At 36.2% G+C, this 25,306-nt stretch overlaps 2 protein-coding genes across 3 annotated transcripts in view; both read right to left on the reverse strand.

The window, feature by feature from the left end:
* Positions 1 to 23,446, reverse strand: part of LOC134743463 (uncharacterized) — a 33,284-nt gene extending 9,838 nt beyond the window's left edge. For both annotated transcript variants that reach the window (XM_063676901.1, XM_063676902.1), the window contains exons 1-5: positions 23,044 to 23,446; positions 9,912 to 10,063; positions 9,383 to 9,563; positions 8,026 to 8,254; positions 6,409 to 6,576 (exon numbers count right to left, since the gene is read on the reverse strand). In XM_063676901.1, coding sequence (XP_063532971.1) covers positions 6,409 to 6,576; positions 8,026 to 8,254; positions 9,383 to 9,563; positions 9,912 to 10,063; positions 23,044 to 23,061 — 748 coding nt within the window. In that variant the 5' untranslated portion in view covers positions 23,062 to 23,446. The remainder of the gene's footprint in view (positions 1 to 6,408; positions 6,577 to 8,025; positions 8,255 to 9,382; positions 9,564 to 9,911; positions 10,064 to 23,043) is intronic.
* LOC134743454 (bone morphogenetic protein 1) overlaps positions 1 to 25,306 on the reverse strand; it is a 477,569-nt gene that overhangs the window by 251,235 nt on the left and 201,028 nt on the right. The window lies entirely within an intron of this gene.

Here is a 25,306-nt window from a genome sequence, read left to right on the forward strand (position 1 = left end):
TAGCCAATGGGATGAATTTTAATAGCAAACTACTTAATAATTCCTTTTTACCAAGAATTAGAACTATCTTGGACTGGATGAAGAAAGTTTTGTTAAGAGCCAAATAAAAGGACTGCATTCAAGCTACAATTTGTATTGTAATTAATGTCTTCTGTAGTTTTCACACAAATGGCAACTGTGACACAGCACTTCTGTTTAATCGTATAAAAATAAATTGCGCTATTGTTGTTGTATTGTAAATTAAATATTAGTAAGATCTCTAAATATTTACCTAACCTAAAGTATTTGAGGTAAACAAAAAAAAACATTATTCCGTAAAGAAGAGACGCGTTTCATATAGATTTTAGTACATTGACCCGCCTGTTGACATTTCTATTGCACTCGCATTATTATATAGTTGTCAAGCTCGCACAGTGACATTGACAACTGGCATTGGCATCATGGGTGGGACAGCATTTATTTATGCGCGTGCAATATAGCAACCGGCGGGTCAGTATATGAAAATCAATATGAACGCGTCTCTTCTTTGGTAGTTAATTTGAATTCTTAGTCTTTTACATTTTGAAGTTGAAACAAAATACGCGTGATGTAAGTAGGTTATAGACTTTTCAAATTGAATAATTCATGAGTTATTTAAATTCTGCAGTGGCAGTGAAAACACGAATATGTTTGGTGTCATCGTCTACGAGTTATTCATTGTTTGAAGTATTTATAATTTTACTCATTTTGCTATTCCGCGTACAATTTCCTTTTTTGACATTTATTATATAAAATTATTTACCAATTACATAATACCTTTGGTACGGATATTTTTCCTGATGAACGTGTTTCTATTATTCGTCGAGGTAACAAATACATTCAGAGAATGACCAACTTATACTCGCAAATTTTGAATAAATAAAACTTACTATAGTGTAAAGTTTTGCATGCCTATATAGTGGTGAATTATGTTGAACTCCCAAATTTTGTCCACCATCTGCAATACAGTACCGTAATTCTAGCCAATAAAAAACTATGACTATGACTTAAAAAGAAATGGGCTAAATTGGTTAGTTTGATCATAAGTTATTATCCCAAAAATAGCTTTTTTATGATGATCTAACTAGTTTTTGATCTAACGCATTTTTATAACCTAAAACGCTAAATATCGAAAGTTTTAATTGATACAATATCGTTATTAATTACTTTAGCCATTCATATTGATGTAACCTGAGGATTCTCACGGAAGTTACGTTATAACGCTCGATTCCTGTCTAGGTCAGTTCTGATTACTATTAGGAAATGTTTAATTTCGTGTTCCACTTTTTAGCTTTTATACATGTTATGGTAATTAAGTTGCACATGTGCAACTAGAATCTTTATGCATGCAAAGGAAATATAAAAAAAAATGTACTTAATTATGGTGGAATAAAGGCTATTTTTATTTTATTTTATTTTATTTATGGTAATTAAGCATTTTTGCTATGTTATTCAAATTGCGACTGCAATTCTATCTTCATCGATTTATGGGTCAAACATTTTTTTAGTATGAGTTAATGTTATGCGACTTTCCTGTGGACATCATCATTTTCGTACTTTATCCTTATCAACATGTTAAATTTCTAGTTCTTTAAAGAATTAGTATTTCTAGTTCTTTAGAGTTTTACGGTGAAAGATTTAGAAAAATGTATCTAAATCATTAACTTTCATAATGTTCACAGAAAAGACGCGGGTTTTCCCGAACGTTTTTACCCTTTCTTCAAAATCGTAAAATCGTTTTTATGAGCTCTAAGGAGGATATCGCTCTAATAAACATGTTAAGTAATATGTCAAAGTTTCAAAAGGTCACTTGTTATTGCACAAATGCATGACATAATAATTAACATGACATTCAAATTGCTGTGTTACATAACAGGGTAGCCCAAAAATACGTTGACAAAGATTTTTTAAGAATATGTTTCTTACTTACAACACGTCTTTTAAAAAATGTCATTAAACATTAAAACTACAATCATTTTACTAAAACTAAACGTTTTATCTTCAAAATATTCTTCGTTAGCTTTTATACACAAACGCAAATGTTTGTTAAAATTATGAACATGTAGGGGAGGTAGAGGAGCATTGGGCAGTCGTGAGGTTTGTATTTTTTTTTAATATTACGTATTTATCACGACAAGTAAAAAAGTGCCCAACGGTCCCCTACCTCCCCTAACCTTATTTATTTTAGATACAAAAATAAGACTAGGAATTTTAACAAAATAGTACATTTCGATGCTAGGTGCGGATAGTATGTCATTACCATTACGCCACGAGTACCGAGATATCTTGCCACGAGCCGTAGGCGAGTGGCACGACTCGGGTGTTGGGACGAGTGAAAAATGACATCTCCGCACGTGTATCGAATGACGTTTTTAATACAGTTGCGAAAGAATAAGAAAAACAACCTGTAAGGAATAAAAACAATATCGAATATTGCCTTTGGAACTTAGCTTGCAGTAAGAAAAAACGCCTCTTCTTTGACAGGCGTTTCGGCACTATTCCTACCTCTACCTTCCATAGCTATTCCGTTACATTCAGACAACTTATTAAGAACGGTTTTTCAATCTTCAATATTAAAAAATAAACTTGTTATAATGATGAAGAGGTAAGTAGTAAAAGAATAATAAATATGTATATTTTTCGTATTCTGACATTATCATTAGGTTTTTATGTTGATTACGACGTTTAAAGGAAACTAATATTAACACTCATCAATAAGTAGTCATGAATTGGAACAAGTATAGATTAAAAAAAATTGGAAAAGTAAATCCAGTAAAAGTAAAATTATACAGTTGCTCAAAAAGTGCTACTTTACGTAGCTGTTTAGCGTTCGCAAAGTTGGCTTTTGCGAACTAGTGCCTTTTACTTTTCTAGCTTTTTTTAATTTAATTCTGACCGTAATCGATACGACCACACCAAAGAGTTAGGATGTTCAAAAACTTTATATTATACAATATCACTCAAGTTCAGGGGAAGATTCGAAACTGTAAGTGTAATACTCATAATGTAACCAATATTTGTTTTATTTTGATTTTTTCGCAAATGTATTAAAAAACATTGTTCAATTTACGTGTGAAATTAGGTACGTCCTTTATTCGTCTACGGCTCATAAGAGACATCTCGGAACTCGTAAATAATAACACACTTTCCACACTTGCATTAAAATGTACTATTATAATGTACTTTACCTATTCTATTCGTGTGCCATCAAGTGTTCACTATTGAAGTTCCTCGGAAAAACCAATTCACAAATGACAGTCTATTAACTGGTCCACTCATTAAAGGCAGCGCATGTATCCGTATCGTTTTTTGTCATAGCCAATAAAGTTTTACGCAACTGTTACATCTGTGTATGACTTCTTTCTGGTTTGTTACTTCGGGTTGCATAATATTTAATGACGGACTTCGTTCCTTTAGGATGTTATAGGAAATAGTAGATTAGGATTTGTTTTACAAGTGAGCAAAGTCGTTATTTAACTCCTCGTACTAATATTGATACGGGCAGGCGAAAGATTCCAAAAATCGAAAAGTGGAATCTTGAGGCAAGTGTTAAACAAATTATGCTACTCAGTGAAAAACATTTTTCAGCACACCAACGTCAAGAAAATAATGGCTCTAAAATATTATTTTTATTATATAACCAATCAAATCTAAATAAACGTTATTAAATATTTATCAAATCAAAATCATCATTTCAAAGTCAATACTAGGTACTAGCCAACATGAGGTAATAAAACAAAATTAGCATCAACTTACTTTTCCACTCTCGTGGAAAAAAATGCAACTATCTCGTCAGTTTTAGAAGAATAAACGGAGCCTTAACGAACTGGTGAGGTGAAAATATGTTTTCGCGAGAGAAACAAAAAGAAGGATTATACAATCTTCTCAACTGAGTGTTAATTAGTCTTAAAACAGGCACAAACCTAGTTATTGTCTGGTATTTATTTACAACACTGCATGTTTGGTCATTGTTTGCATAATATGGTGCTTTATTACCTTCTGTTTGTACAAAATGTGCCGTTGTCGCGACTTTCAAAACTTTTTAATGCCTTTTTAATACCTTAATAATTATTATGGTTGTCTTCATGGTTGTCTGTTTACAAAATATCTACCAAAGAACTTTATGCAGTATTAATTTTATATTTTAACACGTTTAGGTATGTATCATTGCAGTATTATATATTTAGATATAAAGCAATGGTATTATTGTATACGATAGATTGTTTTATATTTGGTACCTAATGTAGCATTAATTTTATTACCACTTGGGCAAAGGAGAAAACGTTGTAATGTTTTGTTCAATACGATTTTACGTGATTCGACAAAAGGTTGACTAATTACAGATGTCTATAATAATCTATTGTTATGTTAAGATTTCGCTAAAAATCATTAAATTATTTCGTTCTAATATACTGTTTTTATTGTGTATGTGTCTTGACATTAATTACGCATGGCGCAACGTTGAGACGACGTGTTATCCTTTTTTTCTATTCAATATTTTTATTTCGAATAATACAATCCATTTTTTTGCATTTTTTTCTAACCTCAATAATTGAGTTTATTGGGCAAATTAAGGTTTTAAAAATACGGTCGGTAAACAAAGTTTGTTTAAACAAAAAAAACCTAAACAGATCAAAACCTACTAACCGTACTTACCTACTTAAAATGTGCAGGTTTTGAAATGTGACGAGTGACTAGCATTTATATCGACTATTAACAATAGGTTAAGATTGTAATTATAATTTATACTAACTATTTAATCTTATAGGTTCATTCATTTTACATTCCTAATTCCTAGGTGGACGCAAATATCCATACCTACTAACATTTTATAGATAGCTGAACTAAAAGATATTACCAATAAATTATACACTCCATAAAAAATAATCATCATGCGGTGACCTGATGATGTTCTGTTCTAATAAAATAGTATATATCTAATATAATTGAATTCAAAGATTGAACTTCCGCACATTCTTGGCTCTACACGATGGACCAGCGAGATGGCCATGCGATGGTTGAGAGCACGCACTATGGAAAAGGCCACGTGTAGAATGTAGATGCATAAACGCCATTGCTGGCCCACTACCTTTGATGTGCGGATGAAAAACCGACACCGTGGCCATCCCATCGCCATCCCGCCGCGCCATAAGCCCTCCGTCGGCCAGCGTGTAGAGTGGTAGTGACCCTCTCTACACGCTGGCCTATGTATGATGGTCCATCGTGTAGAGGAGCCATCAAAGATACGCCATATTGACTTGTTATGGTACCGATCTACCGGCGTGATGGTGTATTACACACATCTTTGTGATTATGTTATTGTTATTGCATAATAATTCATACACTAACAGGCCAATTCGAGTTTTAGTTATTCGATCTGTTTCCGATATGATACTGATCTGTCAGTATAAAAAGTGACACTTCAGCCAAAAACGTCACTTGTCACAGTTGTCACAGTAGGCACAGTAGGCACGCGTACCTACTTCAAAAGCAGCAGGCGTGGAATAGTCGCACTTAACCTTACTATATACATACAGACCATACAGTTAAGTCACCTTTATTAATGATCCATCAATTCTAGAATCCAGCAGGCGGATTGAGAAACTCAAATTATGATTTATAAACGGACACAGAGTCACTTTTTCTTTTATGTTAGGTTATGTTTCAGTTTATAATTTATATATTAAGTAGTGTGACTACTTTAAAAACACAAATAAAAAACTATTTCACAAAATAATTTGATTTGTTCCCTAGTTGATCAAATTATGATATCAATAATCAAATTTCTTCTAGTGTAACAGAGCCTATCTAGTGTCTACGCCAGCGGTTCTCAAACTTTTATTGGTAACGGAACCCTTTTGGAAAGCGAAATATTTGACGGAGCTCCAAATAATTTTTTTTAGTGCGTCACTGTGGACCAAATATACCTATAGAAGAGTTGGTTTTTTCTTATTATTACAAGTATTCTTGCCCTAGGGGCCCGCGGAGCGCACTTTGAGAATGACCGGTCTACGCTAAGCTTGCACCTAACTGCTGCGTCGATTACGACCCCCCCATATGAAGGGTACACGGAAAGAACATATTGTCTAGTCACTTTAGTAACATTTTGAGTAATCGCGATTTCAAAATTTGGAACAATGTCAAAATGTATGTTAATTCCGTGACAAGGTTTTTTTTAACAAAAAAAAGTTGTGTTACATATATCATACAGTGGTTGCAAAAGATGTAACTAATAGTTCATGAAGAGCTCTACATTATGAGATAAAAATCTCATTTTTCGAAAAAAGTGACTAGACATGTTCTTTCCATGTACCCTTCATATTTTGTCACAGCCAAGTTTTTACAAAATATAAAGACGAACTAATAACATAACTGTTTAGTCGTACATACCGTCTAAATGCGAGGGATATTTGTGCGAAGCGAAGCCGCTGGGCGCTGACGGCGATCCGTAGTGCGCCGGCGCGGTCGGCGCCGAGTAATGCGCGGGGGCTGTCGGCGCGCCATATGCGCTCGGCGGGTAATCAATATGCGCAGGCGGCGGCCCGTATACCGGCGGCGCTGGAAGTTCAAACACAGATCATATGAATACGGGGTATGTTCAACCTAGCGTCTCCCGTGTCTAGTTAACTCTATGGCTGCTGCTCGACGCAACGTTGGCGCAACTGCATTTTCCATAGCGGTGACTACACGATCAAAAGACGCTAGTGGGGGGTAGCCCTTAGCCAAATATTCCGACGTGGGTACAGTCAAGGGCATAAATGTATATACATTCCCAGAGTTTCAAAAATATGTCTACGCTCTTAAACCTTAGACAATAAAGTCACATGTTTTTGAGCCATTTGTCTGTATCGATATTTTTGCCTTCGACTGTACGTATATGTATAAGGTCATTCTGAGTAACTTTAACTATGGGAATAGTCCCGAAATTAATTTTAGTAAAAATATTATAGGTAGGTACTTACGATGAATTTAAATATGAAGGAAGAAACGCATGATCTCATAATGGGTCATAATAAGGATAAGTAGGTAAATGCATAATAATTAACTTAAACATTAAGAGGCAGGAAAACATTTACCGTTGCCGTGTAGGATTCATGCATTAATTAGATGTATACATTTTGCAACCATTTTGATTTACAAATAAGGACATTTATGATTTTCCTAATGTGTTTACGTGATATCGAAAAAATTGTACGTAAAATTATAAAATAAATATAAATGTTATGTTGATTAAGTACTAACTGATCTTAAATTAGTTTAATCGACATCCTTAGCTGTACTTGATCATAAAATGGTTACAAACATAAACACTTTCACTAGACTTATATAATTGACCGGGATGTGGACCTTGATTACCTTTTGTATTGTTTTTCAGCTCCCGATATTTCGACGTATCTTGTTCACGGGTGACTGAAGACAAGCGGGTGGGTGGAAGGATGAAGATTTATGCAAACTGTCAATATGTGGTACAACTTTTATAGAAAATGCCTTGTGGCAGTACGTCGCCATAGACGGGAAAACATCTTGTATGGAATTATTTACCTGTGCTACATCACGCAGTTTCGCGAATAGCGCTGTGTCCGTGAACGTGTTAAAATTTGGAGGCCGATTCTGATTAAGCCATTTCTTAAAGTTCTGATCTCGTTATGATACGACTTTGACACGACTCACAATGCATTTCACATGAACCAATGAATGCGAGCAAGATGGATAATGATACAGTTCCCAAGTAAATTACGCGCGACTTATTAGTGTCAGTTGGTGTCAGCGACGTCTAAAGGGGCCCACTGAGTATCAGTCCGACGGACGATATCAGCCTGTCAGTTAGAACAAAATGTTGACAGTTCCGAACAACTGACAGGCCGTTATCGTGCAGCGGACTGGTAATCAGTGGGCCCCTTAAGTTTTCTGGAGGCAAGCGAGCAGAATCGCCTGATAGTAAGCGATTACATCGATCAAACCTTAACAAATAGTTAAATCAGTTCCGGCCCATTGTAAAACACTTACATGGTTTCTTATGACTCAAAGCGGCTGACGACACGATTTTCTTGCCCAAGTTGCTGACAGCTTCACCCTTCACCGATATGACCTTGCCCAAGGTCGAGGCCAGCGCGCCGCCGCCCTTGATCAGCTGGCCCTTCAAGATAGTCACCCCTCCAGTGATGGCCTTCACTGCTTGAAGAAGTGTATAGAGGATGGACTTCTTGAGACCCCAAAAGTCGACTTTGCTTTCTTGCTGCGGATTTATGTGTTGGTTTAAAATCTATTGAAGTTTTAAAACTGTTCATGGCTGGTGGGTGTATAATATTACTAATTTTAGTTCATTTTGAAGTTACGGGCACATATAGTTGGTCAAGCAAATCTTGTTAGTAGAAAAAGGCGCAAAATTCAAATTTTCTATGGGACGATAACCCTTCGCACCTACATTTTTTAAATTTGCCGCCTTTTTCTACTGACAAGATTTGCTTGACCAACTATATGAACAATTTTATTGACTGGCTAATTTTATTGGCCGATGGGCGGATGTGGTGGACGCTGATCTGCGCGAGCTCCAGGTCCAAGACTGGCGAGAAACTGCACAGTACCGGGATCAGTGGCGAACTGTCGTGTTGGAGGCCAAGACACACTTTGGGTCGCTGCGCCAGAGGAGTAAGTAAGTAAGTAGGCTAAATTTTAATTAAACACTTAATTATAATATTAATATGCTCGTTACGTAATTCTTAAAAGTAGCTATACATTATCACTTTTATCCAGATATCTTAATAGATATCTATTAATTTGGTCTTCAACTCTTCACGAACCGTAAGTTTCTAAATAAATAACAGCAATACGAAAAACACGAATAAAGGAACAGAATTTTAAATTCAATAAATCTAATAAGTATTTAAAAAGTCATTGATGTGAAAAAAATTGGCATGTCATAGCTTTCCTGTAAAGAAATCGTGGGAAATAATCATGCTTCTGCGATAATTTCCTATAAGTAGCTTGTTTGACAGCAGAATACAAACGCAAACTAGTGTAGGTATTTGTATTTGCAATAAATGTTTTATCTGTTTAAATTAAACTACAGAATTTCTACAGAACAAGCTTATAGTCAGAGCACAGGTTTAAAATATAGTGGTTTTTTTTTCGGTTACACTCCGAACTTTTTTTAAACTTGAAAGTTTAAAGAAGTTTAATTGTAGGTAACCTTAATATCACATAACCGATCAGCAGGGTAACGGACGAACAGGGTTTATTTTGCTTATTGGCACAACGAAACCAAAATGGAAAGATTTCACTTGATAACTGTCTCAAATTTTACTCGGTATCCGAGTCTTGATCAAAAAACTGACTTCTATAAAAAAAAATGCGTTTACTATACCGGTTCATAAGAATATCCAGGATGTTCGTCGTGTTGGCCTGACTTGCTTGAAGCAGAGGTGATGAAAGTCAGTGCCCCTGATGATGCTTGACCGAGGAGTCCGATCTTGCTGCCTAGGGATGATGCTGATGACGCTTTCGACACGACGGAGCTAAGTGCTTGTGCTGATGACCTCTTTGTTCTAGAAAAAGAGATCTGTTTAGGTAATATACATGAGAGCAGGGAGGACTTAGGCTGAACATGTGGTCATGGCCACAAAAACACTGTGGTATTAGAGGAATATCCTTCCGCTAATGAGGAATTGTGAGGGTGGCATAATACAAATACCTGCATAATAAAATACAACGGCAGAACAACAACTGATTCAAGCCCAAGTATCAGGTGAGCACAAAAACCGATCGTCGAATACCTAATTTCGAAAATTGGTGTCTGATATGATGAAATTATGTGTGAATTTCGGAAATTTTCTGACGGAGGTGATTCAAAGTTATCCAACATATTATTTTTAAATCCATATGTGGGTGCCAACCTCATGATTTCCTCCATCGCCAGACCCTCGGCCAGAGATTCCAGCTGTTTGGGAGACATTCTGCTAATGGCGGCCAGATCAATAATGTCCAGTCCCAGCTGTGGTGGTGACGGCGCTGCCAGTGACGTCGTCAGACACACGATCATCCATAACTGAAAGAGAATTAAACAAGTTAGACCTTTCCTTACGTTACGTGAACTTTATAGAATGACCATAAAAATAAATTAGCTAACAATGGAATCTCAAGGTGTTGTTCAGATGTCAAATGCAGCTGCATCTTAACACTTAAATCTTTCTCGGATTACACAACTACGCACCCAGAAACAACGCGTATACCGATAGCGCCGAGTTTCTGGCAACAAAACACTTTACAGGGTGGAGGGGTTTAGTCCGTAGGCGGCTGGGAGAAAAAGCTCCAGCGCAGCCGAGTCGGGCATGCTGCCGTATACCGGGCCGGTAGTATCCAATGAGGCTTACCTCCATCTCTGACAAAAAAATGCAGCTGCATTACTATTGTGGCGTCGTTGTTCACAAAGCTCTATCTGTCAATTCCCTTCATAAAATGAGTAACATTTGCCGCCGCATAACTGCCGCGATATGACGTTCATTCGAAATGAACGGATGACGGAAATGGACAGATACAGAGGCGGCAATAAATGCAGCACAACAACGATGCAGCAGTACCTAACACTGCAGCAGCGCAATAACCTTTGAATACGCAAAACGTGCAACGTTGCATTGTCGATGATAAGTTGATAACATTATGTAGTACAATATTACCTACTTTGAGTTACTTAAACATGTTCTTCTCGTTTTCCGTGCATGAGTTTTTATGCACCCAGTCTTGAATTATTATACGCACGGATTACGCAAGATTCATAAAGATGAATAATCATTTACCACGAATAAACGATTTTTTTTTTGCAATTTCTTGCATTGATTAATTTCAGCTTACTAGTGGTATTATGTAGTCTAATTTGAGTACTTGTACTTGAGACTTTAAAGGAAAATGGTCACTTTCGTATGAGAAGTGTCCCATTTATATATATATATATGTACTATTGAGAAATATATGTCGTCTTAAAGCTCGTAGCATTCTTTTATTTTATGGCACCAACCTTAGACAACTTGCAGGGACCGAACTATAAAAAAACGTTGCGCACATAAGCAGTTATTTTTCTTGTAATAAAAGGTCAGGATCAGGATGGGGATGAGAATCATAGGTACATGCTAAAATGTCAAAATTAGATTTTTTTATATAAATAACAGGCGCCATCAAAGTAAGCAGGCGGAATATAGTGAGTTCTAAGCAAAGTTCTAAGTGACATGACCTGACATAGGGTACCTAATGTTATTTTCCATGGTAGATTGTATGGTCGGAGAATTAACAAAAATAAATGAAGTGTATTGTGTAATCGGTACGTATTGTATTGAGTATGTAATAGAAAAACTAGATGCTGCCACGCATGATTGGGAAAATCATGTTGATTTACCTAATAATGCAATTACTTTTATTAATACATTATTATTATTTGTGTTGTAATGAAACTTATAGCCAATTATATACATTTATAACTGATTTATGTATAATATTTATAACTGTTATAATTACTATCTACTTCATAGGCACTAACAAATCAATTTTCTTGCTTGTCATTCATTGCTTGTGTTCTTGCTTGTGATGAGATAATAGCAGCATTTTATTCATTCATCTCTCCACTGAATTAAGATCAAGAGTTAATCACATTCGTTTCACGCCATAACCTTTACAAATTACCCGTTACCTTCTCTTTCACACCCAAGCTCAGTGACAAAGACAGCAGCTACGTTTATTATTGTCACCAAGTGACTTAACGTTACAAAGATCATGTCATCAGTCGCGCGCGCCTTGGCAGTGAAAAGCGAAAGTCGTGACGTCATTCGCCTTCCGCGCGTCAAACCTCGGTATTAAAACTGGGAGGTCACTGCATTTTGAATCTTAATTCCAATCAATAAGGTACCCATGAAGTTGTATTTTTAAGATACGATGTTGGTATAATAAGTATTTTATGTCTGCGGTACGCCACAGGTTTTCCTTACAATTATATCTCGTGACGGATGTAAAATTAAAATTATTACTTATTGAAGATAATATTTCATTCCATGTTATTTACATCTGAAATCATGCCGATGATATAAGTATTATGCCATTACTACAATAGGCAACTACTAAAATAAAATGTGTAAGTCATTGTCAAAGTAATTGGATGCATGAGTTGTTACCTCGTGTTGGCTGGTAACTTCTAAGCTAAAGGGGCCCACCCATTACCAGTCCGCCGGACGATATCAGCCTGTCAGTTCTTCGGAACTGTCAACTTTTTGTTCTAACTGACAGGCTGATAACGTTATCGATACTTCCCTTTAGTCGCGTAATCTACGGCGGTATTATGGTCGCATTTTATCACTTGTCATGTCATGCGTCACTCGCACTTACATACTCGTTAGAACGTGACAGGCATGATGACAGATGATAAAAACCGACCATCTTAGCAATAATGAAGACGCCCGGTTCTATTCCGGCCTCGGCCTCTGGGCTCGGGCTTCGGGCTCGATTTTTTCAGTTTATAATTTACCTATACGTATATGGCAGTGATGATTTATAATCAGAAATCAAAATATTTTATAACCTTAGTATTTATTATATTTCGAGAACATTACACTAACCTTTGTGGTGCATTTTAATGTATTTTTAGTTCTTCCACAATATTGCATTGGCATTACCGTAGTAAATGTCTTTTAAATACAGTCATATTCTCCGACAGTCGTGCTTTTCCGCACGCCTGGCGATATTTAACTATCTGACAAAAGTTACGAAGAAAGTTTATTTTATGTGACGAGAGACAAACATACTTCCGAGGTCGTTGTAATCGTAAAAGCTTAACAACAGAAATTGCCTTCAGAGCTTAAAGAGGCCCACTGACTATCAGTCCGCCGGACGATATCGGCCTGTCAGTTGTTCGGAACTGTCAAATTTTTGTTCTAACTGACAGGCCGATATCGTCCAGCGGACTGACAGTCAGTGGGCCCCTTTACACTTACCTAAAAGTAATAGGTACGTCAAATTAATAATCCGAGAAAAAATACAACATAAGAAATACATAATTGACTTACCAACCTCTATCACAGAATGCAATATTATGGTACATTCTCCATCAAATATATCAGAGCGGCCAAGGTGCTCTTAAATAACTGAACACGCCTCTATGTCAAGGCGCTAGATTGCGTGTTTAGATATTTTTGAGCATCTCGGCCGCTCCGATATATTTGATGGCGACTGTACCATCGAGCTGATCTGATGATGGACACAGGAAGAGTTTAAGTTTGTTAAATTGTCTGTTGAAAGAAACACAGTTAGAAGTTAGAATCTGTTAAAAGAAAAGTACAGTCAGCAAAAATGAAATGAAATGAAAATGTTTTTTTTTTTTTACGAAAAACTTACTTTTTCGTACTTTTATGTCGCCTGTCATATCATTCACATACTTTCTTTTCATATCATCTCTCACACATTTCACCTTTTCCTCGGTTTTCCTGATATATACGAGTGAATGACTGATATATCTACTATTAAATTCTCACGGTCATATTATTTTTCTTTATGGTGCTAGCATGCACCAATGATTTTCCAAAGTTTTCTTTGTGTCATAAAAGCCAATTTACCTTCACGTTAAGGTTACATTTCAATTGCAACGGCATTGCAATTGAAATGTAACCTTAACCTTAATTTTAAAATTTGACGATACGCGTAATTTAATATTTGTATGGGATTATTATTCACAACGTTACGACGGGACTTAATCGCGTAACCTCCGACCATAGATTCCTCCGACCTTTCGAGAACGGCGTTGTCCCCGTGGTCTCGGAGAAGACTGCATGTAAGATTGTATGGGATATCGACCCTTCGCCTTCTCGCCTGCATATATTTGTAAATTTGACGTCTATCCCTACTTACAAAAAATTACTTAGGTAGGTACTTGCCTTTTTCACGCATACTTTAATACAAATACAAATGCGTAATTACACGAAAAACCGCAATGTCATCGTCACTGATAACTAAACAAATCGATTCATTCGCAATGGGGTTCTGAATGATTCAATTGCACGCGCGAGTGCGCGCGAAACGGAACGCGCACCGAATAGAATGCAGTCGTATTTATGATGCTTAAGCGTGAAACGAAACGGCATTTATTTAGATTCGTTTGTTATAGATGTTGACGATTGTTGTTTTTGTGTTACATTTGTGTAATTGATATTAACACTTCCTAATTTTAATTTTGGTCCGGAGACTTAAACCGGTCAATTCGAACAACGTGATAATTACTAGATACGAGAACAATACGAGATCTAATAGATACGTTATAGTTTAGTTCTCAACTAGTTATCTTTTGCAGTTCGATTCGAGAAACCAATTGTCTTTTCACGCTACAATTATTGTGACGTTGTGGGATATCCATTACATATCCATTGGATGTCTAAGTAATATCTTAAGCAAATCTTAAAGAGATCGTTCCAGAGGACATTCAGAATCAAATGTCAAATTCGACATGACTTTCTTAAATATCTCGTTATCGTTTCTGTTTCATATCTAGTGGATATCTAGATCATTGTTCGAATTGGCCCGTTATTCTAATTATCGAGTTTTTTTAACCTATCGTGAGACATCGTAATAGGGTCGGCAACGCGCGTGTAATATCTCTGGTGTTGCAGGCGTCCATAGGCTACGGTGACTGCTTACCATCAGGCGGGCCGTATGCTTGATTGCCACCGACGTGGTATAAAAACATACTAATACACGTGAGTGAAATCGTATTCTGATTATATTAGGTTATAAATTTGATCTGGCTTTGTTATGAAATAACAAAAACATCAGTTCAATTCATAAACCGTTATCAGAATCAAAATAGACCTCACCGATGCGTTAAACTTGTCAGCATGAAAATTAATTTGAATTTAAAGTAACTTTTGCATGTTAATGACCTGCTAGTAAAACTAGTACACATTTACTGTATCCTCTCTGTGTTATGTACTTGTTTTGTGCAATAAAGTGTTTACTACTAGTATATGCTATATATTGAACTAAACAACACATTTTAGTTTAGTTTTTTTCACAGTTAATACTAGTGTAGATATTTCTGAAGAAATAACAAGACAAATATGTATTGTGTTTATGTGCAAAATTCTAGGTTGTCATAAAAAAAGCATACGGTCGCCAATCATCGTGGCCATACACGCATAAAATTCTAACTACGACAAATAGCCGGTTTCCTTTTGAGACATTTTTTGAAATACAAATTGATGCTTACGCATCGCTTGATAGCATCAATATGGTTTAATTGGTAAATACTGGAAATTGTGCAGTAACAAGATACTATTACAGTTACGAATTGACTTAATACGCATCAAATTATAACAGGGATGTTTACGCGGCCGTACTGGCAAGAATGGCTAAGAACAGCAGAGAGATGGCAAAGGTGGCCAAAGGAGTTTTGGCGAAGATGGGGCACTGACAACGCCTTTTGTCGAATGTGTGGCGACGAGAAAGAGACAGTAATGCACCTAATGTGTAAATTGCACGCCTTCCCCAGACAGAGAATGAAGGACTTTGAAGCAGGAACACAATCATACTATTTTCTAAAGTTAGAGGGATTAAACACGTATACTCTGCAAGTGTAAATGACCTCTGGTATCAATTAACGCATAGTAAAGAAAGAAAGCGGCCGTGTCTCCTCTCGACCGGTTTTATGCATTGGAGTTTATCGTGCTCTGGGTTGTTTTACGTAAATCAGAAGCCCTCTAATAAAAATGTAGATATGTCACCATAAATTTGTAGACAGTCGTCAGTTTACATTCGGACTAATTGAAACTTTAAGATACGTCAAAAATTTGCAACAGCTAAGATTTGGCTAAGAACAGCAGAGAGATGGCAAAGGTGGCCAAAGGAGTTTTGGCGAAGATGGGGCACTGACAACGCCTTTTGTCGAATGTGTGGCGACGAGAAAGAGACAGTAATGCACCTAATGTGTAAATTGCACGCCTTCCCCAGACAGAGAATGAAGGACTTTGAAGCAGGAACACAATCATACTATTTTCTAAAGTTAGAGGGATTAAACACGTATACTCTGCAAGTGTAAATGACCTCTGGTATCAATTAACGCATAGTAAAGAAAGAAAGCGGCCGTGTCTCCTCTCGACCGGTTTTATGCATTGGAGTTTATCGTGCTCTGGGTTGTTTTACGTAAATCAGAAGCCCTCTAATAAAAATGTAGATATGTCACCATAAATTTGTAGACAGTCGTCAGTTTACATTCGGACTAATTGAAACTTTAAGATACGTCAAAAATTTGCTAAAGATACGATATGGATAGGATATGGCAGTGTCAAAAGTGACGTTTTTGTTTGAAGGAACGTCACTTTTATGTATGTTATCGATCCATGTCGTATCTTTAGCAAATTTTTTAAGTATCTTAAAATTCGAATCAGGCCGATTCTTATAGTTAAATTATAAACTATAACATTTAAAACTTTTGCGTTTTAACACATTAAATCACATTTACAATCGAGTCGCAAATGTCAAAACAGAGATTTGTGTGACTACCCGACGAAAAGTGTATTTAAAGTTTGGGGTAGACTTCACATTTTCAAACCACCCACTACACACATTTTGCTGGGACGTCAATTAGCCGCGACCACGACCAGTGAAACCTGTGCCGAAACGTCGGTAAATAAAGGTAACAAAATAAATTAGCGATAGATCTGATTGTAAATGTGATTTAATATAAATTATAAACTGACGGTAGGAAGATTACAAACTAACCTAACATAACCTACGTTAGTACATCTTTCAAATTATATTTCTAAATTATGTAACTTTGATGACTTCTCTTTCTCTATCTTAAAATCGAAAACTAAGAAATGGCTTCTTTCTCAGTCTTACAATCAGACAGAAGAAATTATTCATACTTAGGTAGCGTATACACACACACACACACACACTCACACACACACACACACACACACACCACGCCTAAAAAAAAAAAAAAAAAAAAATCCCCTCACGCATGTCTCTCCTGAATGCTTTATTTTGATTGTATTTTTTTTTTTTTTTTTTGTTTGCATATATTTTCCTGCATGCACTTTTTTGTAGTTCAATTAATTTATAGTTCATATTTGATATCTCTCGTTCAATCAACGGCCATCATACTCAGTATTGTTAAAATTTCTCAGTAAATTGTATTTCCCTACATTCGGACATCAATTATATAATATCTGCATAAACTCAGTTTCATCTATCAAATGTCATATTGCTTCTCGCTGACATTTGGAAATAGGCGCTACAAAATTTCACAGAACGTTTAAAAAAGAAAAAGTCAATATCTAACTTATTTTAATATATGTTTATTTATTTGTTTATTTACACAATTTATCACAAAGAATATTTACATCACTAAAGTATGTCGGGCTATACCCACTATATATTATTCCAAAAGTAACTTCTCAACTCTGATGACATAACAATTTGCCAGCACGTTTACGCGTTCCCAAACCGTACCCAAACAGCAAGAGCAATTGTCGTAAACAATCCACATTATATAATATGACACATTGTTAGGTTTCTCGGTCACGTTATTTTGGATCTTTATCCCAAGATCCTAACCGGTTTGTAAGGAAGGAAATGAGTTTCTAGTCTTTGTCAGCTCGTCTTCAGTGACTGATGAAGCGTTTTGTTCGTTTGCGCAAGTAAACACATGTTTAGGTTAGGTAGTCTTGAATAGGATTCACAGGCTTGACCTTTCTTCTATCCGGATGTGAACTGGTTTGTGATTTCGTAATTTTAAGCCGATTTAATTATAAATTATATGAATCACGGCTCTGATGACTCTGATGTAAGCCTTTTAACACTAAGTGCATGTACTTGTACAACTTTGCTAAGTGCGTGTGACCCCTCACCTATTTCTATATTATGTTAAACTATATGCCAATTTATATTATGTTATGTATATGGAAAGTGCACGTCATGTTAGAAGTTAGTTACTGCAGTTCATTTTCTGCCCTTAATTTTTATCGCTATAAGCAGTTACTTTTATTCATAGAAGCGAATTTTCATTAATGTTATCGTAAATCTTCGCATGACAATTTTCATATTGCGCAGCGTACAAAATCAGATGTGACTTTCTATGGCTCTGTAGGCATATTGCTCGAAATACAGAAAAGGAAAAGGCTGTCGACAAGTTTGCTAATGGAAATTGTTGTTTCTAACTTATTGCGTAATAATGACACTTATTGTATGTAAAAATAACCGTGTCGCAACTTCTATAGGTATCCGGGAAATGAAAAAAAAATGTTAAAAGGAAAACATTCCAAAGCAGCAAGCATTAGACTTGAAACTGCATTGAAGCCTTTAAAAATCACATTACTCAAACGCCCAGTTCCTGTGTAATTTTTTATCCAACAACCAGCCACCGTAATGGTCAGTTGCATAGGAAAAACATATGCCTCGATGACATACGTCAATATAAACAAATGCTGTAATAGTTATCATTTGAACACATGGGCTCAGAAAGCAAGACGAACTCGCTTTCGTTCGACACAACGCGATGTCAACGGCCGGACTATAAGGGTGTAAATTATATCATTTATCTATTGAAGTTTATTTGAACAATGGTAAAAATAGTACTCAATAGTCACTGTGGGAGACGAACCTTAGAAAGTTAAGGTGGATTGATCTGGCCGAAATCGCATTTTAAGGGGCCCACTGATTACCAGTCCGCCGGACGATATCGGCCAGTCAGTTCTTCGGAACTGTCAAATTTTTGTTTTAACTGAGGCTGTAATCGTCCGGCGGACTGATAATCAGTGGGCCCGTTAACGATAGTGTACAGTGGTGACAGTGATGGAGAGCTTTTTTTTGGCTGATTTAACGATTTGGCGATGGACGCATGAATTATTATGAGTTTATGAGAAAAGCAAATACCGAATTCAAGTTGCACGGAACATACTCGAATAGTAAAGTAGACGGATTGACCACAAGTGTAAAAATTTCCTTTGCAGAAACCACATCATGATGAATATTTGATTATGGAAGTTTCACTTTGGATATTTGAATACATAGATAATAAATTGAGGACCACACAAAAACGACTTTAGTGAATTTGAAATAAAGACTATCCGTCTTAAAAATCGTAACCATTGAAATTAATGATCATAGCTCGTTAGAATATAGTAAACTAGCTTTCGCCCGCGACTTCGTCTGCGTGGAGTTTTTTTACCCAATCTGCATTTTATCGATTTTCCATACAAACTTTCATCCCCCTTTTCACCCCTTTAAAGGATGATTTCTGGGATAAAAACTACCCTAATGTCCTTTCCCGGGACTCCAAACTCTCTCTATACCAAATTTCATCTAAAGCTGTTCAGCGGTTTAAGCGTGAGGAAGTAACAGACAGACAGACAGACACACTTTCGGATTTATAATATTAGTATGGATTAGTTCCGCGTTCCGCGTCACTGATTGAATATCGCGTTATTAACTGATTTGGGTAAAGTAAGGACGCTGAGCACGAAGTGTCGTTGACCCGCCTGGTCCTATCTCTATCGCATCCGCATATTTATATAATTGACCGCAGGCATCATGGGCAGGACAGCAATATAATTACGCGCGTGCGATAGAAATAGGAACAGACGGGTCAATGTACTAAATTATTCGTGCCTAGCGTCCTTACTTTAGTTGTAGTTACGATTTCATTTAGTGGATAGAACTGATTGAGAATGTCATGATAGCGAGATGCATAGGAAGTTAGTTACGTTCTCGATAGCGTTTATGTCAGTGCCAAACTGGTGGTAGCCACACTAGTCAGTTGGTCACTCAATAAAAACAAAAAGTGTAAATTAATGGTATTTTAGTCTCTTATATTAAAATAGTTGGTGACTACACTTGTGTATGTGTGTATTAGTAGCAAAGTGCAGATTTATGATTTTTCATCAAAAAAACTAAAAATACTAATACTAACAAAACTTCCGTGAGACAAAGACATATTAAATATATTAATAACGGGTCACTCACGTGTTTTAAGTCGAAAACGCTCGACATGTTTCACTCCGTACCGAGTAGCGTCATCAGGAGCTTGCGTCGACGGTGACGGACCGGCGCAGACATGTCGAGCGCGTGACGACCACGTGAGTGACCCGTTATTAATATATTTAATACTAATACTAATAAATTTCATAATCTACTTGACCTGTACATAATTTTCGCATTAAGGATGACTCACGTTAGACCGGGCGGGAGCTTCCGGCGCTTACTTTTCTATGGGAAGCATCACGTGATCACCTATCATGTCATAGAAAAGTAAGCGCCGGAAGCTCCGGCCCGGACACGGCCCGGTCTAACGTGAGTCATCCTTTACCGGTAATAACATTATTACGGAGTGTTTTGCTCACATAAAAGAGCATCATCACTGATAATTCATCAGTTAGGTACCTTCCAACAACTTGAAAACTTTAACCAATCAACTAGATCGAAGCATAGAGCTCTAAATCACGCAAAAGTTTTATTTACTTGAAATATGAATTTCTCACGCAACACGCAATAATTTATCAATACAACACGCACTATTAAAAGCAATAGATACTAAATTATATTTGTAAGAATTATTGTTTCCTATATAATTTATATTTATTAGTAAAAAAAACAATAGCCTCACGGAACTTAGCGAGTGTAAGGAAACTTAGTGAAATCTTATGTTTGAATTGTGAATGACATTTCATATGAATAAACCATCATTTCAAATAATATATCGAGGGGTGAGCGGTCAACGGTGAAACCCGATATGTCGAGCAAATGGGTTTTTGAAATTGAAACTATGTAGAGGTATGTGAGGTGTGTAGAGTTCATACTTAAATAAATAAATCTACACTTCTTCTTAAAAAAATACTCTTAAGCTTTGGCACCTACATAATTATGTAATGTTACTAATGTTCCAATATGTCTCATTGTTCCCACATAAGTCACAGTTAATGGCTTTGAGATCGATCTAGGTAACATATATGTAGAAACAGTACTGAAATAAATGAAGAATTGTAAAGAAAATTGACACACGATCGATCGCTGCGACTAGAATTATACTAGTCAATTATACATTATTAATGATATTATGTAAATAAACGTTATATAAAAAGCGTTTTAAATAAAACACAAAATTAAACAAAATATATGCGCCATTTTCAACCTTTGGGTACTTATTGTCGCTTGTCAGTAAGGCGCTATTTCCATATAGCTTCAATTAGAAATCGACCTTATCGACAAGCGACAATGTGGTACCTTTTGGTTGAAAACGTCACATATTTTTGTTACCTAATCGTTATTGGGCGTGCAGAGAAGAGACGTGAGAGGAATAAAATTAAATAAATAAATAAATAAAAAACTTCCTCTTGGAATTTTATAACCCGTTTGTCTCTGAAATCAGTTATACTTGTTATATATTGTTTTGTTTTCTGCTATTACTTCGCTAGTATGTTATCTGTCAGCCGTCAGCTCTTGCTATACTTTTTATTTTCAAGTCCTAGTTAAAATTACACGTTCATTTGTTTTATTTTTGTTTTTTAAATTAACTCCAATTAAATTTGGATCATTACTAAATTGAACACTTGCTTTTGCTTTGTTTCGTTTGATTTTAAAATGAAGCAAAATCAACTCTATTTTCTGATACCATTAATTCAGCCTGCCAAATTTTCTTCTATGGTGGGCCGCTAGAGGATAGATAATAATTTTGTTTTATAAGTAGGTAGGTTTTCCCTTAACTGAGCCCTTAATTTTGGTGTGTTTTGTTAATCAAAATTTTATAAAAAAATTTGTTTGTACATAACGTACTATGCTAAATAATATTTGATGTGCTAACGAATGTGGCAAAATAGTTTGGACAAGTGCTCTGGCACGCACCTTGAATAGATTTCCATATGTATCAATAATAGAAAACAGATGGATCCGATAGGCAAATAGTAAAGTCATATAAAATAATGTTAATGAATAATTTACCCAATTTCTCCCAATGAACATAATTAATTAAAAATACTAAGCATAAACATATGTAAATGTACTTAATGCATGATCTCTACTTAGACTCAACTCAATTAAAACCTACTAATAGATTAATCGTTTTGTTTGTAAACTTTCTTAAATTGTTGTGTGAAATAATAGTTATTTGTTATACAAGGGTGCAAAGTTGTATTTTACCCGCGAGTGTGGAATTGAAACACGAGCAAGCGAAAGGATTCTATAGTTGAACCACGAGCGAAGCGAGTGGTTCTAAAATAGAATCCTGAGCGTAGCGAGTGTTTTAACACACGAGAAGTAAATTACATTTGCACCCGTGTGTAACACAAAACTTTTCCCCTCACTATAGCGAGGAAAGTGCAACATCCACAGGCGTTAGATCATCTTCATCAACTGGAATCACTAATTTTTTTACGATATTATAACAAAAAACTGGAAATTCTGTACTTTTACGTGAGAAGTTATTAAGTAAAATTTTTGTTGACAATGTTGACATTTCTGACGTATGAAATGTCAATGATGCGTTTTGAAATTGCATCGACTTAACTTGTGCGTTCAGAATTATATTTAACATAATTATTAAAAAACAAACGTTTATTATGGAATTTTAAAGTTTATGACTTAAAATAATTAAATAAAGCTAATTCTGGTATTTTCTATTAGATTCTCAAACCATTTATTTAATGATAATTAATATCGAACGAACCATTATTATGAGCGTTTTACGTTTTGTTATCTGTCAAGCTACTTAAACACGCTCCATCAAAGGTCAAATTACTTTCCCCACTAGTGGATAAAATGCGTTTTCCCCGCTTGTTTTAAAGGATAAAAGACGGCTTTCCGAGCTAGTGAGGGGAAAAGTTATTTTTTTTTATGTATTATCTTTATATTAAATAATATGTACTAAATACAAAATTTGTTAAACTAGAATCCAATTTTATAATCAAATCAATGAGTCCATATTCATTTCCCCAACTTTCCACGTCAGATTGGCACTTATAAAGAAATTAATCGCTGCGATCAATTAACCGTGTAAACAAGCCTTACCTTCATATAACGCATCATCCTGTCCAAACAGCGAAAGTCACTAATTACACACGTCACTATCCAACCCAGTACGTTAGAGCGAGACACTACACTGCCAGATTGTTCCTGTTTTAAAAAGCAAAAGTGTTTTTTGAATTCGGAACGTTGGCGCCAAAACTAGTAAACTTTCCCGCGCGGCGGTGCGCGTGCTACTCGCGATGCACTGTCACTCTCACCGGCGCGGCGCCGTTTCTTTTTATTTAAACTTGAAATCCCCTCTTTGCTATTATTGTGCATTATCGCATAACAGCATCAGGTGTTATCTTGGCTAGTGTTATTTGGGTCAGCATTTGGACATACGGACTCGCTTGCGGGGTATGAGCAAACGGATGTCTTGTGAATATGGTACACGAGGAAAATGGTAAACAGCGCCTCTATCTGATACGCACCAAACTGTTATTTGCGATCGTTCGCGAGAGTTTAAACAACTGCGTCTTAATTAAACTCAAGTCTATAATATTTATTAATTGATGTTTTTAAACCGCCGCAATACATCTATCTTTTCGGATCCCTTTGTTTGGAATAATTATTGAAAATCATAATGTAATGATTGTCAGATTATCATTACTATAAGTCATAACAAAATAAATAGTAATATTTATTAAACCATAGTTCAGTGTTTATTCATGATACATCCGTTATTGTATATTTTAAAATGTAGCTCATAAAAATTAGACTAATGGTCTGTCGTGTTATCACATGCAATCTTAGATACACTGTTGCTAAATATGGACCATCCGTATAGTTTTAATATTTGTTGGTTAATTATGATTTTGCATAGGAAATTATATAACCATCCTGATTCCCTACAAGATAAATTATATCCTACTAGCTGTTGCCCGCGACTTCGTCTGCGTGGAATTAGTAATTTGGGTATACCTTAATTCTTAAACAAATCTGCTTTTTAATCCATCCTTTTTCACCCCCAAATTGGTCCACACTATACATTTCCACCCCATTTTTTACATCCTTAAGGGATGATTTCGGGGATAAAAGTTATTCTATATCATTTCCCACAGCTCAAACTATCCCCATACCAAGTTAAATCGGTTCAGCGGTTATTGATTCCCCATACAAATTTCCACCCCCCTTTTCACCCCCTTGAGGGGTGAGTTCTGGGATAAAAAGTATCCTATGTCCCTCCCCGAGACTCAAACTATCTGTATACCAAATTTCAACTAAATCGGTTCAGCGGTTTAAGCGTAAAGAGGTAACACACAGACAGACAGACAGACAGACTATCGCATTTATAATATTAGTATGGATTCCGAATTCGACACAGTAAATGTACCTATAGGTAATTAATTGCAGAGAAAAATGCATGAGATAATGGTGGCCGTATTTTTATTTCAACGGCATCCTAGCCTTTGGTAGGGACCCTGACTACGCAGTATGAGGTTCCGGGTTCGAATCCCGCTAAAGGCATTTGTGTATTCTACACAGGTTAAAGTGATGGACTACTTTCTACGGCCACTTATAAGAATTTAGAATTGTCTTCTTCGTTTCCGCGATCTCCTTCATATCGCGACTGTTACTCACTCTTACTCAATCGTATATTAATAACCAATACCTAGATTTATAGGTTTATGAGTTTTAAATGTAACGGAAGTGCAATCTGAAGGCTGATCACCGTTGCGCATACGATATGCATTAGTGCAGTTTTATCGCCATCTTGGTGCAACATCCTCTTCACTTGCGTCTTCGTCGGTTCATCGGGCGATATATTGTGCTAATTTAGTTGAGTTTATACTTTTTTTAGGGTTCCATACCCAAAGGGAACGGGACCCTATTACTAAGACTCCGCTGTCTGTCTGTCTGTCATCAGGCTGTATCTCATGAACCGTGATAGCTAGACAGCTGAAAATTTCACAGATGATGTATTTCTGTTGCCGCTATAACAACAAATATTCAAAACAGAATAAAATAAATATTTAAGTCGGGCTCTCATACAACTAACGTAATTTTTTGCCGGTTTTTGCGTAATGGTACGAAACCCATGCGCGAGTTCGACTCGCACTTGACAGGTTTTTATGATATGGGAGGCAAACAAGTAGACGAATCGTCTGATGGTAAGCAATTACGGTCGCATATGGACACCTGGCACGACCGCATACGAGATGGGAAGACGACGTCGTCAGAACCGCTGGACCTTCGTGGCTACAGGTGGCCTAAGATAGAGAGAGATGGAACCGTTTGGAGGAGGCCTATACCCAAACAGGGGTTC

Source organism: Cydia strobilella, chromosome 8, assembly GCF_947568885.1.
Source record: "Cydia strobilella chromosome 8, ilCydStro3.1, whole genome shotgun sequence".
Taxonomy (NCBI): domain Eukaryota; kingdom Metazoa; phylum Arthropoda; class Insecta; order Lepidoptera; family Tortricidae; genus Cydia; species Cydia strobilella.